This window comes from Pelodiscus sinensis, chromosome 24, assembly GCF_052426305.1.
Source record: "Pelodiscus sinensis isolate ZL-2025 chromosome 24, ASM5242630v1, whole genome shotgun sequence".
Lineage (NCBI taxonomy): Eukaryota > Metazoa > Chordata > Testudines > Trionychidae > Pelodiscus > Pelodiscus sinensis.
This window is the reverse complement of record NC_143075.1, coordinates 19,594,524-19,607,874: the sequence shown is the minus strand read 5'-3', so window position 1 is coordinate 19,607,874 and position 13,351 is coordinate 19,594,524. Positions and strand designations below refer to the sequence as shown.

The 13,351-nt window shown below is 54.1% G+C and overlaps 1 protein-coding gene across 2 annotated transcripts in view; it reads left to right on the top strand.

Annotated features, from left to right (window-relative positions):
* The window catches only part of IGSF21 (immunoglobin superfamily member 21), a 299,719-nt gene that overhangs the window by 252,096 nt on the left and 34,272 nt on the right, over positions 1–13,351 (top strand). Inside the window, exon 5 of one of the 2 annotated variants that reach the window (XM_089773099.1) lies at positions 2,445–2,540. The exons of the other annotated variant lie outside the window; for it this stretch is intronic. Within the exon in view, the coding sequence (XP_089629225.1) occupies positions 2,445–2,540 (96 nt within the window). The remainder of the gene's footprint in view (positions 1–2,444; positions 2,541–13,351) is intronic. 2 annotated transcript variants of the gene reach the window in all.

Genomic DNA, 13,351 nt, shown 5'->3' with positions numbered 1-13,351 from the left:
CACCCCGAACCTCTCATTTTTTGTCCCCTCCCAGAACGTAGAGGGGCCCACAAAATCTACGAACCTGGGCCCCCTGGGCTCTGGTATGTGAGGGGAATGTGTGGGTGTATGGGGGGGGGGGGTTACTTCTCACTTTTGTATGGCCCTGGACTGATTTTTCTATGGGTCAGCACAAAAAAGGTTTTCCCTCACCCCCTTTGGGTTTGTAACCTAGGACCTGAGATGCTGAACACTCTCCTCTACCTACACCCCTGGGAGCTGGGGGTGCTGTGGTCCAGCATCTTTAAAGGAGGCATTGCTGAGTGCCTCTGAAAATCAAGCACATCGTAACGATAGGCCACTGGCCCCGTCCCTCGGAGGATCTCAAAGAGCTTTGCAAACATTAAACGCTGCCTGCTGTTCTCATTAACCCACATGTGGCTCTAAAGTAAGTCCATCCGTGTGTGACAATGGAGTGACGCCTGCTCTATACCGGCAAGGGGAGAGCCACATTTGGCTAATTAACTGATTAGGCTCTAGATAAACCTCTGGCAAGACAGAATACGCATGGGTAAACTGAGGCATGCCATGGTTAAGGGCCTGATTCTGCCATCTCTCTATGTGGAGCACCTGCGAGGAGTGCAGTCGTGTGGCAAGATGCTCCTTAGCATTAGGGTGATGGAGCGAGGTGTAAGAGAACATAGGGAGATGGAAACTGACCCGGGACTAGTTAATTACCCTCAGGCTATGTCTATACTGCACCCATTTTGAACAAGAAATATGCAAATGAGACTAAGCGTAGAATATCGCTGAGCCTCATTTGCATAATTAATGAGTGTCCGCTTTTTGCGCAAGAGGCTTTTGCGTAAAAAGGAGCCATCTATACAACTCCTTTTTGCTCAAAAACCCCTTCTTGCTCAAGAGCCATTTTTCTGGAAAAAAAATGCAGAAGAACGGCTCTTGCGCAAAAGGGGGTTTTTGCACAAAAAGGAGCCATGTAGACGGCTCTTTTTGGAGCAAAAGCCTCTTGCGCAAATTATGCAAATGAGGCTCGGCGATATTCCATGCTTAGCCTCATTTGCATATTTCTTGTGCCAACCGGGTGCAGTAGAGACATAGCCCCAGTGACAAAAACGTGTGCCTCTTTCCAAACAAAAGTGATCGAGCTTCAGTTTCCAGCCAATGGATCCTGTTATATCTCTGTCTGCTAGGCTGAAGAGACCTGAGATTTCTGGTCCCCACATAGGTACCAGTCGACTGTGCTCAAGGCACCCCTCCTTGTCTCTTTGTTAAGCGAAGCAGGTCGAGCTCCTCGCGTCTCTCACGATGAAGCATGTTTTCCAACCCTTTAATCATTCTCTTGGTTCTCCTCTGAACCTCCACCAGCTGATCAACAATTCCATGGCAGCTGGGCGCCTAACAGTCTTGGCCTAAGAAAGTATGGCCTAATGGTTGGAGCATCCACCTGGGTCCTCAAAAATGAGGGTTCAGTGTCCTACTCTGCCCCAAATACCTTGGGGCAGTCACGCAGTCTTGAGGTGCCTCTGTGTCCCCTCTATATAACGGGGATAACAGGAGTGGCCTACCTTGTGGGTTGCTGGAGAGGATATGTACGTTAAAGATTGTGAGAGGCTCTGGTACTGCAGCAACGGGGACCAGAGCTGTATCTTGCATCAGTAAGTTCTTCTGAAAATCTCAGCCTAATGACCTGGTCTAGTTTTTCAGTGATTCTGGGTACTCACGGTCTTCAGCCCCTCTAAATTGTAGAGGCCTCTGGGTTCAGGGTAATGTTCCATCTAATTTTTCCAGCAATGTGCAGAATAAATTGTATGCACTCCAAGGCCTGTGCAGATGTGCACCACCAGCAGGAATACATGCTGCCAGCTGTGGGCGCTCTGCCAGTCAGCTGGGCAGCATGTGAAACTGCTGGGTGGCCGCCCAAGCGCTCAGCTTACAGGGAACAGTGGTTCAGGTTCCTGACTTTGGTCCCCTTCATTTGAAAAAATCTGGGCCAAAGATGATTTGGCAGGAGAAGAACTCGAGCAAGCAGGAAGCACACTGTGAAAACTGACCCACATCCGCTTTTCCCTGTCACCTTGCCCTGCGCACTGAAGAGCAGGTGGAGGCTGGAATGAAACGAAGGAGCAGAAAACGTGGGCCCAGTAAAAGGAACGACGACTTTAACGCCGTGTGTGCTGAAGCTGGGGGATTCACTGCTCGGCGAGGTCATGGAGACAGCTCCTGTGGCTGGATTCTAAAAAGGCCTGGGTAATTTTATGACTGCTAATAACATTTGCGGCTATGCAAGCTATGCAAACTAGGATAATAGGGTCAATCAAATCTTATGCTTCAGGACATAAAATGATCACTCCCGGGGATAAGGGAGGGATTTTGCTGCCATCTACAGCATTGCAACCTTGAGTAAGCACAACTGTGGTTTCAAATTTCCTTCCTTGCTGTGTCAGGGGCTGGCCTCCCTTCAAGACCATCACCTCCCATCGGGGCCCTGGTCCTGCTTGAAGATCTCTACCATGGACCAATACACCTCGCAAAGTGCCCAGGTGAGACCTCTTTTGTGGCAGAGCCAGGAATAGATCCAGTTCTCTTGACCTCTCCTGCATCTCCACCGTCTTTCCTCAATGAACACAGCCTCCTCTCATCTGAAGTCACGAATTCTGCAGAATCCAAGAGAAACTCCCCTTCCTTTTCTCAGTCCTCCCTTCCTAGATCCCTTGGTGGCAGAAGCAAACTCAGGGCAAAATTTCTCCTCTCTGATCAGCGCTGCTCCCACAGAGAGACCAAAAGTAGAACCTCTCCAAGAGGTGGGAATGGTCTTTGTTCTCCGTTCGCTTTCTTTCCCAGTCTCTCCGAGTTCATCCTGGGCATGGCTGACAGCTACATCATTAAATTCTGACATTTCTTAGGTCAGCAGAGATGCTTTACAACTCCCCGCCGGCTGGCTCTAAATTTAGAGGTCTCAGCATTAAGTAAAGTTTCCTTCCTCCGGATGGCACCTTTAATTGCATGTGATAAGTGACTCCGGTCTGCGGGCCACAGCTGGGGAGGGAAGGGTGATTTAAGGGAGAGAAGGGGAAGGTTACAAGCAACACGGGAGCACAGGGAGGGAGAGAGGCAGGCAGTGAGAAAGCGCTTTGCCACTCCCATATGGCCGGCGCTAATTGCTGATGAGAAGCAAAGCAGCGTCTCCCTTATTAGAATCTGTCTGGTACTAACTGGGTTCAGGAGAGATGCCAGTTCTGACAACACGCAGGGCATTTGATCCTCTAGCTGATTGACGTCAGTGGCGCGATGCAGTCTGGCCCGGGGTTCCTGAAAATCAGAGACTCATACCCCTCCGGTTACCTGCTGTCTCCTTTGTCCGAGCGAGGCCGGAGCAGGGCTGCAAGGGCCCACTGGCTGGAGCCCCCCTTTGCCGTGGCTGCCTTAGCTGCTGATTTGGGGTGGTTTTAGCTGAGCTGTGGGGTTGTCTATTTCACAGTGCTGGTGAGCAGCTTTACCCGTGAGGACCAGGGTCCCGCTAAGGGGGCACCGTGTTGGCATTCACGGCCGGGCAGTCTAGGAGCAACACGTGTCGCACGTCACCGGCCTGTGGAACTGGCTGCCACGAGCGGCTGTCACAGCAAGATGGAGGCCGGGCGAGCGTCCATTGCCTGGGGATTTCCTGGGTCCTGTGGACTCCCAGGGAAGCTCTAGCAAGGATCCTTGTGCTCCTTTCACTCTGCCCGGGAATTGAGTGCGAGGGGCTGATCACCCCAGCTCCAGGCTGGTAGGAGCGGGGTGTGACAGACCGGGCCGGGTCTGGGCACTGCTGAGGGCGTCCGCTCAGGGCGAATTGCTCAAATCCGGGGCTCCTTACAGCCCCCAGACTAGTAACCTCTCCAAACAGGCCACAAACCAGTCCCACAGAGCGCTTCAGCTGCCTGCCTGAAGCCTCCCAAGCAAAACCCCTCCGACACCCCAGCAATATCCGTGCCCCAGATGGCCACGGGCCTCATACACAGGTGGGGGGTCCTAGCACCCAATCCCACCTATCCCGAACAAGTTCTGTCCGTTCCCAAGAAACCAGCCACAGATCCCTGGTCAATTTACCCTTTGGACCTTACCCACAAATCACGCTGGGCCAATCCTTTAGCATCTAACATCTAAAGGTTTATTATTATAATAAAGAAAAGCACAAGAGTAAGGTTGTTAAAGAATTGTACATTACATGCACCGAATCTCCCAGGTCTCGATGCAGGCTGTAGCAGAGATGTTACAGCTGCTGGTTTAAAAGTCCTTGTTGCACATCCTAGGATCAGGATGGGTCCACAGGTCTTTCCAGCAATTCGATCCCTGCATTTCTGCCTCTGGGATGAAGTGCTGAGCTGAGAACCGAGATGGAGTCCACCACATAGCCTATTTATCCCTCCTTCCTGGTCTCTTCTTGGCTACAGCAGGTCACCTGGCTTATTCCTGTGTTCCCTGCTGGCAGCCCTTAGGCATGAGTCACCACTCATTCTTTAGGTGTGTCCTTGGCCCATTGAGTGCCATTGTCCCACAGGGCCTCACTAATTAGCATGTCCATAGGCCAGGCTCTGCCCAATGCTCAACCACATGCAGGGAAATATTCAGTAGCTACACAGATTACAGACTCCTAACTACACACACAGACATTATACAATCACATGACTAGAGTACATAGGATTAGCAGACAGTAAGCTTCTATTCAACACCCCACATGGCCCCGTTTTATACCATTTCTGGGGCCAACACCCCCACCTATGGGTGCAGCAGTGATCTGGCTGCTCCCCTCAAAATCCAGTAATGTGACAGGGCCTTACCCAGCCACTGGCAACGGAAAGATCCTCTCTGGACCCAGGCGTTGGGAGGCAGCTGGACCCTGCGTTTGCATTTCTTACTGGCTGGGTGGGCTTGTGGTGACGGTGCTGGCCTGAAAGGGGAGTTCGTTTCCTGCTTCAGCCACAGATTCCCTAATTGAGCCTGGGCAAGTCACTTCATCCGTCTGGGACTCGTCTCCCCAGCTGCTAAAATAGGGGTGGGAATATTGCCCTTCTCCCAAGCGTGTTCTGTGTCTCCGATGGGCAGCTGGGAGCTCCTTGGGACTGGGACTCTTTCTTACCCTGTGTGCACACAGCACCTCCTGCAGGGCTGGGCAAGATGCAGCCGGGGGCTGGATCCAGCCTGCCTAATGCTTTGACTGGCCTGCAGACTGCATCTGGCCGCTTTCTGTTTATATCAGGGTCCTATTTAAATGGCTCCCGGCGCCTGGTCATGGCGCTATTCTGGTAGCGGCAGGGCCTCAAGTCCTTTCAATTGCAGCTAAAGGGCTCACAGCTCCTGGCCCCGCCACTCCTGTGCTGCCTGGAAGCCGTCTGGGGTTGCTGCGGCTTTTTAAAGGGCTCTTAGTTGTGGTGCTACCCTGGCAGAGGCTGGAGCTACGAACCCTTTAAATAGCCGCAGCAATCCCGGGGGGCTGCCAGGCAACACAGGAGCAGCAGGGCCAGGAGCCTTTGCTGTGTTTTAATTCAAAGCCTTCAGACCCAGAGAACTCTGGTGGGAGGCTGTTCCTCTGCCCCGCCCCCTCTGCTCCAAGGACCCGCCCCGTCTGCTCCAAGGACCCGCCCCGTCTGCTCCAAGGCTCCGCCCCTTCTGCTCCAAGGCCCTGCCCCTTCTTGGGCGGTGGAGCTGGCCTATGATCACGTACCAAAATTCATTGTGCCCCCTCCTGTGAAAATAATTGCCCACCATTGGCCTACTGTCATGGGCCCCTCCTCTCCTTCAGGCCCTAAGGGTGCTACCAGACTCTGAAAGATAATCCCCGGGGCTCCTTGGAGCAGAGGGGCTTGGCAGCAGCTGTCTGATGATGGAGTGCTTCTGTTTTATTATCCCTCAGCCTGCAAAAACAAACTTGGGTCTGGCTGCTTAAACCAGCACAAATCTTCCACGGGGCGGCTGCTCAGCAGCTGTCATGTTCCCCGGCGAGGTTGGGGAAGCTGGATTATTTAAAACTCTCACATCTCCTCTGCTTGGGTGTCTGTATTTCCTGCATGTGGCCATAATGTGCTGTTCCTATATCCATCTCCTGTCCTTCTGCCATGCTATCTGGAGCCATTTCTCTCCTGTGGCGCCGCGTCCATCTTTCTCCCACCATGACACAGATCTATGGGTTTGACTCTGGAGCCAGAATCGGGAGGACGTTATTTGTTACCAAAGGTGACGGAGAAGAAGGTTTTGACATGACGGACTGTCTCATCTTGAGCAGCAAGCTCCTGTCATCTGTCCTGAGACAGAAGAGTGGCTTCATCATCCTTTAGTCCACAGCCAGCGCTCTCCCCGGCAGTCTTAGCATGTCCAGGTCTCTCCGGATGCCTGCTCTGCTCCCCACCCAGCTGGCTGTCATAAGAAAGGAGATCTTCATTTTCCCCAGTGGCCTCTGCCAGGTCAGGTAGCTCTGACCACCAAGAGTCTGTGATGAATGCCCATAACAGTCGTGAGTCACCTATAGAATCGGCTGCCTTACTCAATGTGACTCCATAGCTGTCGCTGGGTGCACGCCTCACAGCACGCTGGAATGGATTCTTGGGAATGGTCTTTGGCACATGGAGAAGATATTTCCAGGTATGGAAGAATACATGTAACTGCCACCAAATGGATTTGAACCGGGGACCTCTGGAGTGGAGTGTAGAAGCCTCTACCACTTGAACTAAAAGCCAGCTGGCTCTCAGCTTAGGCTATAGAGCTCCCTTGTTCTTATCTCTCACTGTAAGTGGTCTAAGTGCCACTACATGAGACAGTGAACCACACTAGGTGTGTGGGTTACATACCCGCATAAGTCCTGCCTGAGACCACCCGATGTTTGTCTACTTTGATATTCTCCCACCAACGCTGTCTGATCCTAGATATTTCCAGGAAAGCTGCAAGAACCCCCGCATTCCATGACACTGGGGTCTGTACTTTGCAAAACATGTCATTCAAGATGTCTATATTGCATGAGTCATCAAATCGGTAGCAGGCGCTTACTCCATCTCTTTCCCTGTCTTCTAATTCCAGGTGAGATTGGGCCTCTCCTAGGGAAAGGAATCTGCTTATTTGCTCTGGTCCTTGGAATCAACGTGGTCTTTCCACATTGTAAAGAGCCCCTGGCCACATCGATGCAGACAGGGGGATCGAACTGGCAACCTTTTGCACCAAAACATGAAATGACTTCACTCCTAAGTATAAACAAGTAGCAGGTGCTTATTAAGGGAACTGTCTGACCACTAGAGGGAGACATAATCACATTAACACATGGTGACATTCATTTCCTAGTCTCAAGGACATGCACAGCTATCTAGTGGTACCAGCTGTCCGGTGGCTGCTTGCCTTAGCATTAACACCAGTAAAGTCCCTGCCCCAGGTAAAACATGTGAAGATCCCCACAAAATTCTTTATTGGCTGATGCTTTAGCTCCGTATTATTTCAAGAGCTTCGTTGCTGGAAAGAAGATTCCCCATAGGACTAACGCAAAGACACACAAGCCCCTTCTCTGCTGTTGGCAACCTGGGTGGATTTTCCTTTCTCCTCTTGGGAGCTCAAACACAGACAGGAGAGGGGAGGGCAAAGCCCTTTTGTGCTCTCCGGCGCTGTTCCACCCAATCCCTCCACTCTGTGCCCCACTGTCCCTGTGTCTGGAGATGTCAAGCCTCAGCCAGCCCGTGGGTTCTAGTGAGTGACTCTGGTCAGCATTCTGCACTCAGGCTACGTCTCCACTGCAGGCTTCTTGCGCAAGAAGCTTTTAGCGGAAGAGCTCTCCTGCAAAAACTTCTTGCGCAAGAGCACGTCCACGCTGCAAAAGCGCATCGCAAAAGCAATGCGTTATTGTGCAAGAGAGCATCCAGACTTGAAAGAAAGCTCTGATTGCTCTTCACAGAATAGCCACCAGGGCACCTGTGCTTTTGTCGATGGTCTCTCTTTGCCCCAAAATCCCCTGTTGCCCGTCCACACCCCTTTTTGCTCCAGAGCGCTTGCACAAAAAGGAGTTATTCCTCGTAGAAAGAGAAATACCCATGTGACTGCATGCGGCACATTCCCCCTTTCATTGCTAAAGGGGGCTTACCTAATTCTTTGGGGGTTGGTCCCATCTGGGGAGTGCTCTTGCAGAAGGCTGGGCCCTAAACTGCACTCTCTTTGGATCTGAAGTGGTTCAGTGTCTGCACTGCTTCTCGGTGGGGGCAGGGACCTCAGCTCTGGGCCTTGGCTGGGGGCAGACCGGGCGAGCCCCAGAGAGTGGGAAGCCGAGTGGCAGTGGCCATGTCAGCACCCCCGAGGGGTCATCTGTGACCGCACCCCAATCTGTGACCGCACCCCATCACAACCTACACCGCAAAAACCCCTCTGTGCTTTTGATTTACTGTCAATTTACTTGTGCAAAAACGCGCTGGAGGTGTGGGCGCGCGGCGGGCAAAAACGGCCATTTTTTTAGTGTAGACGTACCTCAGAGGCCCTCGTATCTGGAACCGTGGAGCTGCTCAGTGTGATACTGATGTATCTGTGAACCGAATCTGGCCTCACAGCTCACCGTGAGGTTCCAGGCCTGTGCAAGCCCTGGGAACTCGGAGAGGCCAGCTAAACAAACAGGAGTTTTACAGTCTCCCTGCCCAAACCAGGCTCCTCCGTGGGCAGCCTTGTCAGAGCTGAGTGAAGCTGCAGGTATCAGTGGAGACAAAGGAACCAAATTCCCTTTGGTGCTTCCCCTGCATTTTTCTATTCTCCTTCCTCCCTCTGCCAGAAAGGAGCATCAGTGAAACTTCCCTGCTGTGACAGAAGCACCTGGGTGAGTTTTTGCCGGCTGTGGAGAATTCGGCTTAGGGGCATCAATGCAGCTGTGGCCGTTGGGATAACTGCCGGATTTGTCCTCGCAGAGAGAAGGGCTGGGAGGGGAGCGTCCCCGGGAGAGGCGAGGAAAGGGGCTTTCTGCTGTTTGTGTGGAACTGGGCATGTCCCCTCGGGAGACGGGTGGTAGGAGGAGGAAGCCCCCTTCCCTTCCCCCCCAAGCACAGGCCCTATCTCTCCAGAGCACAAACATACACCTTAACTAGCGCCAGGATGAGACACGCAGCTCCCCGAATGAATTCTCCTCCGCTCAGGTTCTCACCTCCCCTCTTCCTAAGCGGCGGTAAGTCCGAGAGAGGCAGGATTCCCGTCTGCCGTGCTCCCTGTAAGCTGAGCGCTTGGGCGGCCACCCAGGAGAGATTCAAATGCCGCCCAGCTGGTTAGCAGAGTGACCACAGCTTGCAGCATGTGTTTCCACTGGTGGTGCACATCTGTACATGACTCAGTGTACATAACAAAATGTATTCCGCACATCAGGTGGGACAAATTAGAAGGGACATTGCCTGTCTACATCCAGTGGTAGTGCTGGCTTGTAAGCAAACAGGAGTTAATGGTACAGATCAGCTCATAGAAACTAACAATGTAGTGGCTAGGGCACTCGGCTGGAACTCAGGAGATCCGACTTCTGCTCCTGGCTGTGCCACTGGCTACTGGGTGCCCTTGGACCAGTAATTTCCCTCTGTTTTCCCTTCCTGCCCTGTGGCTTAGGTTGTAAGCTCTTTGGGGCAGGGGCTTTCTCTGTCACCACCTGTGTGTACAGCACCGAGCACAATGTGGCCCTGATCTCAGTCCAGGCCTGTAGGCACTGCTGTGCTATAAATAATAATAATTGGGCCATTTGTTTGCCTGGCATAGTCAGAAAAGTATTCCAAGCGAAACAGAACGAGTCCCTCATGTTCCCAGCTAACCACCAGGGGACAGGCACTGCTCTGGGAAATCATCCGTCTGCTGTGAGACAGGCAGAGCAGAAAATCCTTTGGGTAAGAACTGAGGAGCCTTCCCAACATGGGGCTGCCTGGCGTGGAAGAGGAACGTGGGCTCACCGGGAAGTCAGCACCCAGGCAAGGGTCATCCCGCCTGCTCTTTCAAGCCAGAACGGACCAAACTACCGCCCAGGAGACGCCTCTCAGGAGACTGCCGAGTGGAACAATCTGCTTGGTTTGTGGCTGCAAAGTTATTTTATTAGGAGGAAAAAAACCCTTTAACATCAAGCGCGTATTCACTGGATGGAAGCGTTCCGCCTCTGGAAATCCAGCTAGAGAGCGTCTGCCTGGGAAAAACACACGGGCCCGAATCGTCAGCTGGTGCAAATTGTCCTCGCTTCTTGGACTTCACCAGTGCTATGCTGATTTACACCAGCTGGCATTGGCCGGTAGCAACCCCACCAATTGTATGACCCCTGCGATGCTCCACAAGTGGGGGTGGCTGCTAATGGAGACTCAGGCCCGTACGCAGGGGGGTGCGAATGCACCCACCCTCTGTGGTTCTCAGGTAAGTGTGAGGTTGGGGCGGCGTGTTGCCCCAGCCTCCCTCCCCTGTGCTCTGACTGGCCAGGGGAAGTCTGGGGCTGATCCACCCCCTACAGGAGCGGGGCTGGGAGTGGGGCTGGGCCACAGGGGCGGGGCAGCCACCAGCCCCTCCCATGGCTTGTACCCCCCCCCCACACACACACACACAAATTCCTGCATACAGGCCTGCGACTATTCTGCCTTAGAAGCAAAAGCTGAGACGTTTTTCCAGGCTGAGCCTCTGCCAATGGCAAAGTGGGTGTTAGCTGCTAGGATTTACGCAGGCAGAGCTCCTGGGGGACGTCTGAGCCAAGGACCCCGGGATGTTGCTGTGTACGCTAAGCTGTGGTTCGCTCCCTCTGCAGAAGACACCGAGGCCCCGACTTCTGGCTGCGGACGTGGCGCAGCCGGGGGAGCGGTCCAATACAGGAAGATCAAGAAGAGCACTGCCCACTGCCTGCAGCCGCTGGGATTTCCCTGGCGCATCTCCCACGCAACTGCTGAACAAACACCCCGCTCAGTGAGGTCGGCCAAGCCCACGGCCTGGACCTGCTTAGCGACAGGCCGACACTAGTTGCAGTCCCAGCGGTTCTGTGATGCCGAGGAGCACCGGCGGCCTCCTGTCACCAATCAGAGGGCGCCACCGTTCCCTGCCACCAATCAGAGCGGGCCGTGATCCCGCTCCCATCCCGCTAACCACGCTAGCTAGTTCTGCTACCACCACCCAGTGCTGCCCTGCCCGTCCTGGCTCCGCCTGGCCTCCTGAGGCCAGCACCCCGTCCGTGAGGGCCCCGGAGCATACGCCTCATGAGACGATCGCTCATGAGAGAAGCCAATGCTGGGTCTCCGGTGGTTTTGCTCTAAGCGGTCGCCAGGCTTCCTCTCCCGCGTCCCAGAGGGGAAGTGGCATGAAGCAGCTTCTCCCAGGCGGGGAGAGGGGAGTGCGTGTTGATTTACTGGCCCATAAAAGACGGGAGCTCCAAGGAGCACGTGAGGCGAATGGATGAAGGCGCGATGGGGTGGCGGGCCCCCGTCCCTCCTGAGACGTTCCTCTCCCCGGCGAGCTAACGGCCCAGGAGAGGCAACCCCCGGGGGAGGAGGGAGAAAGAGGAGGGATTTACAAGCCCCCATAAAAAGTTTTCCGTGTGGCTGTAATTAACTGGCGGGAGGGGCCGGCGTGCGTGGGGAGGTGGAAGCCTGCAGCAGGAGGGCTTGCACATACCACAGAGCAGCTGCCACATAAAAGGAGCCATTGCTGCCGACTACAGATGCGGCAGTTTGCGTTTATCTCTCCTGTCAGTTGGGGCCCCAGCTCGGCTGCGTTATAGCTCAGTTCAATATTTAATTTTCACATAAACCAGAGGGCTGGCGCTTGCTTTCTTCTCGCCCCGTTTGGTTTGGTTCGGCTTTGGGAATTCTCTCTAGAGGACGCCTCCCATCCGCTGGGGGGGGGGTTAAAACCACTTTAAAGTCGTGGTGTGTTGCTCAGGGCGGAGGCCTGGGGAGGGGTTTCTTCCCCTGGCCGCAGAGTTTAGCCCCTTGGCTTTCACTGCAGCCTCTTTTTACGTCTCTTCCCTCTCTTCTGCTTTGGTTCCAGGCGCCACCGCGCTGACCTGTTTTCAGGGAGTGCTCTGGCGGAGCTCAGGTTAGCTGGATTGTGCGGGCGTAGTGCTGATGGGGAATGTGGCTCAGCCTTTCCGGGGACAGGCCCATGCTGTAACAATCACCACCGTGGCGTTCCGATCTGTTGTTCTCCATTGGACCCCTCTCCGGTTTACAAGCTTCGGCCCCCGATTTCAGTGGGACCCCCTAGTTCTCGTTGTATGTCGCATCCAGCACATGCTAAGCCTCGTACATCTGCAGAGAAAGACTCGGGTCCGCAGCTGGTGTGAATCCGGGTGTCACCAGGAATGCAATGGCCAGTTACGCCAGCAGAGGCCCTGGCCCACTGTCTCGCTCTGGCTGGCGGAGGGGGTGCGATGGGCCGGGAGCAGAATCACGCTGCGGAGGCAAAGAGAAAGAGGGCGGAGAGAGAGGCTCAGAGCAGAATCAGGCCCTGCCCATCAGCAAACAATAGCCCGTCCCCCCCATTGTGCTGGCATTTTGTTGCTGATCACAAGGCCTGTGTCTCCACTTGCCCCCCGGTAAGGGGCGGTTAGCAATACTGACTGGCTACGTCTAGACTGCATCCCTTTTTCGTAAAAGGGATGCAAATTAAACGTATCGCAATTGCTAATGAAGCAATTGCTAAATAAGGGATACGGGATCTTTCGCAAAAGGCTTTATTTTCTGAAAGATCAGCGTCTAGACTGGCGCTTTTTTCCGGCAAAGCTCCGTGCCGAAAAAAAAAAGCGGCAGCCATTTTTATGCTAATGAAGCGGGGGAGATTTAAATCCCTGCTTCATTAGCAATTGCGATGTGTCTCATTTGCATCCCTTTTACGGAAAAGGGATGCAGTCTAGACGTAGCCCGGCAGTGTCTGCGACGTGCGGGGGGCGTTGGCTGAAGGGGGCAGCAGGCCAAGTGAGCACCATTCATGATTAGCTGGTCGTATGACCAGCCCCAACGGCTCTTCTTAGCCTTTCGGTCACGCCCAGTCACATGCTGACGCTTCCCTCCACAACCACCCGAACTAGAAGCGGACCCTTTTCTGGGGCAAGCTGAGATTCTCGTGGGATCTCCTGGCTCCAGGAGCTGGGGCTTTCGGAAACACACCAGCCATGGGGCCAGCCAGGGCCAGGTTGCCTGCGAGGGTATTAGTACTGTTGTCGCACATATGGGTTTTTAAAGGAAAGCAGCGTGCCAGAGCAGGGAGGGGGCCGTGTGGCTGGGGCGATGGATCGGTCCTCGGGCGCTGTGCGTTCTAGTCCCAGCTGTGCCAGAGCCTCACGGGCAGTCACTGAATCTCTCCACGCCTCGATTCTCCATCTGTGCACTGAGGACAATTGCGCTCTCGCCCACCCTTTGTCACA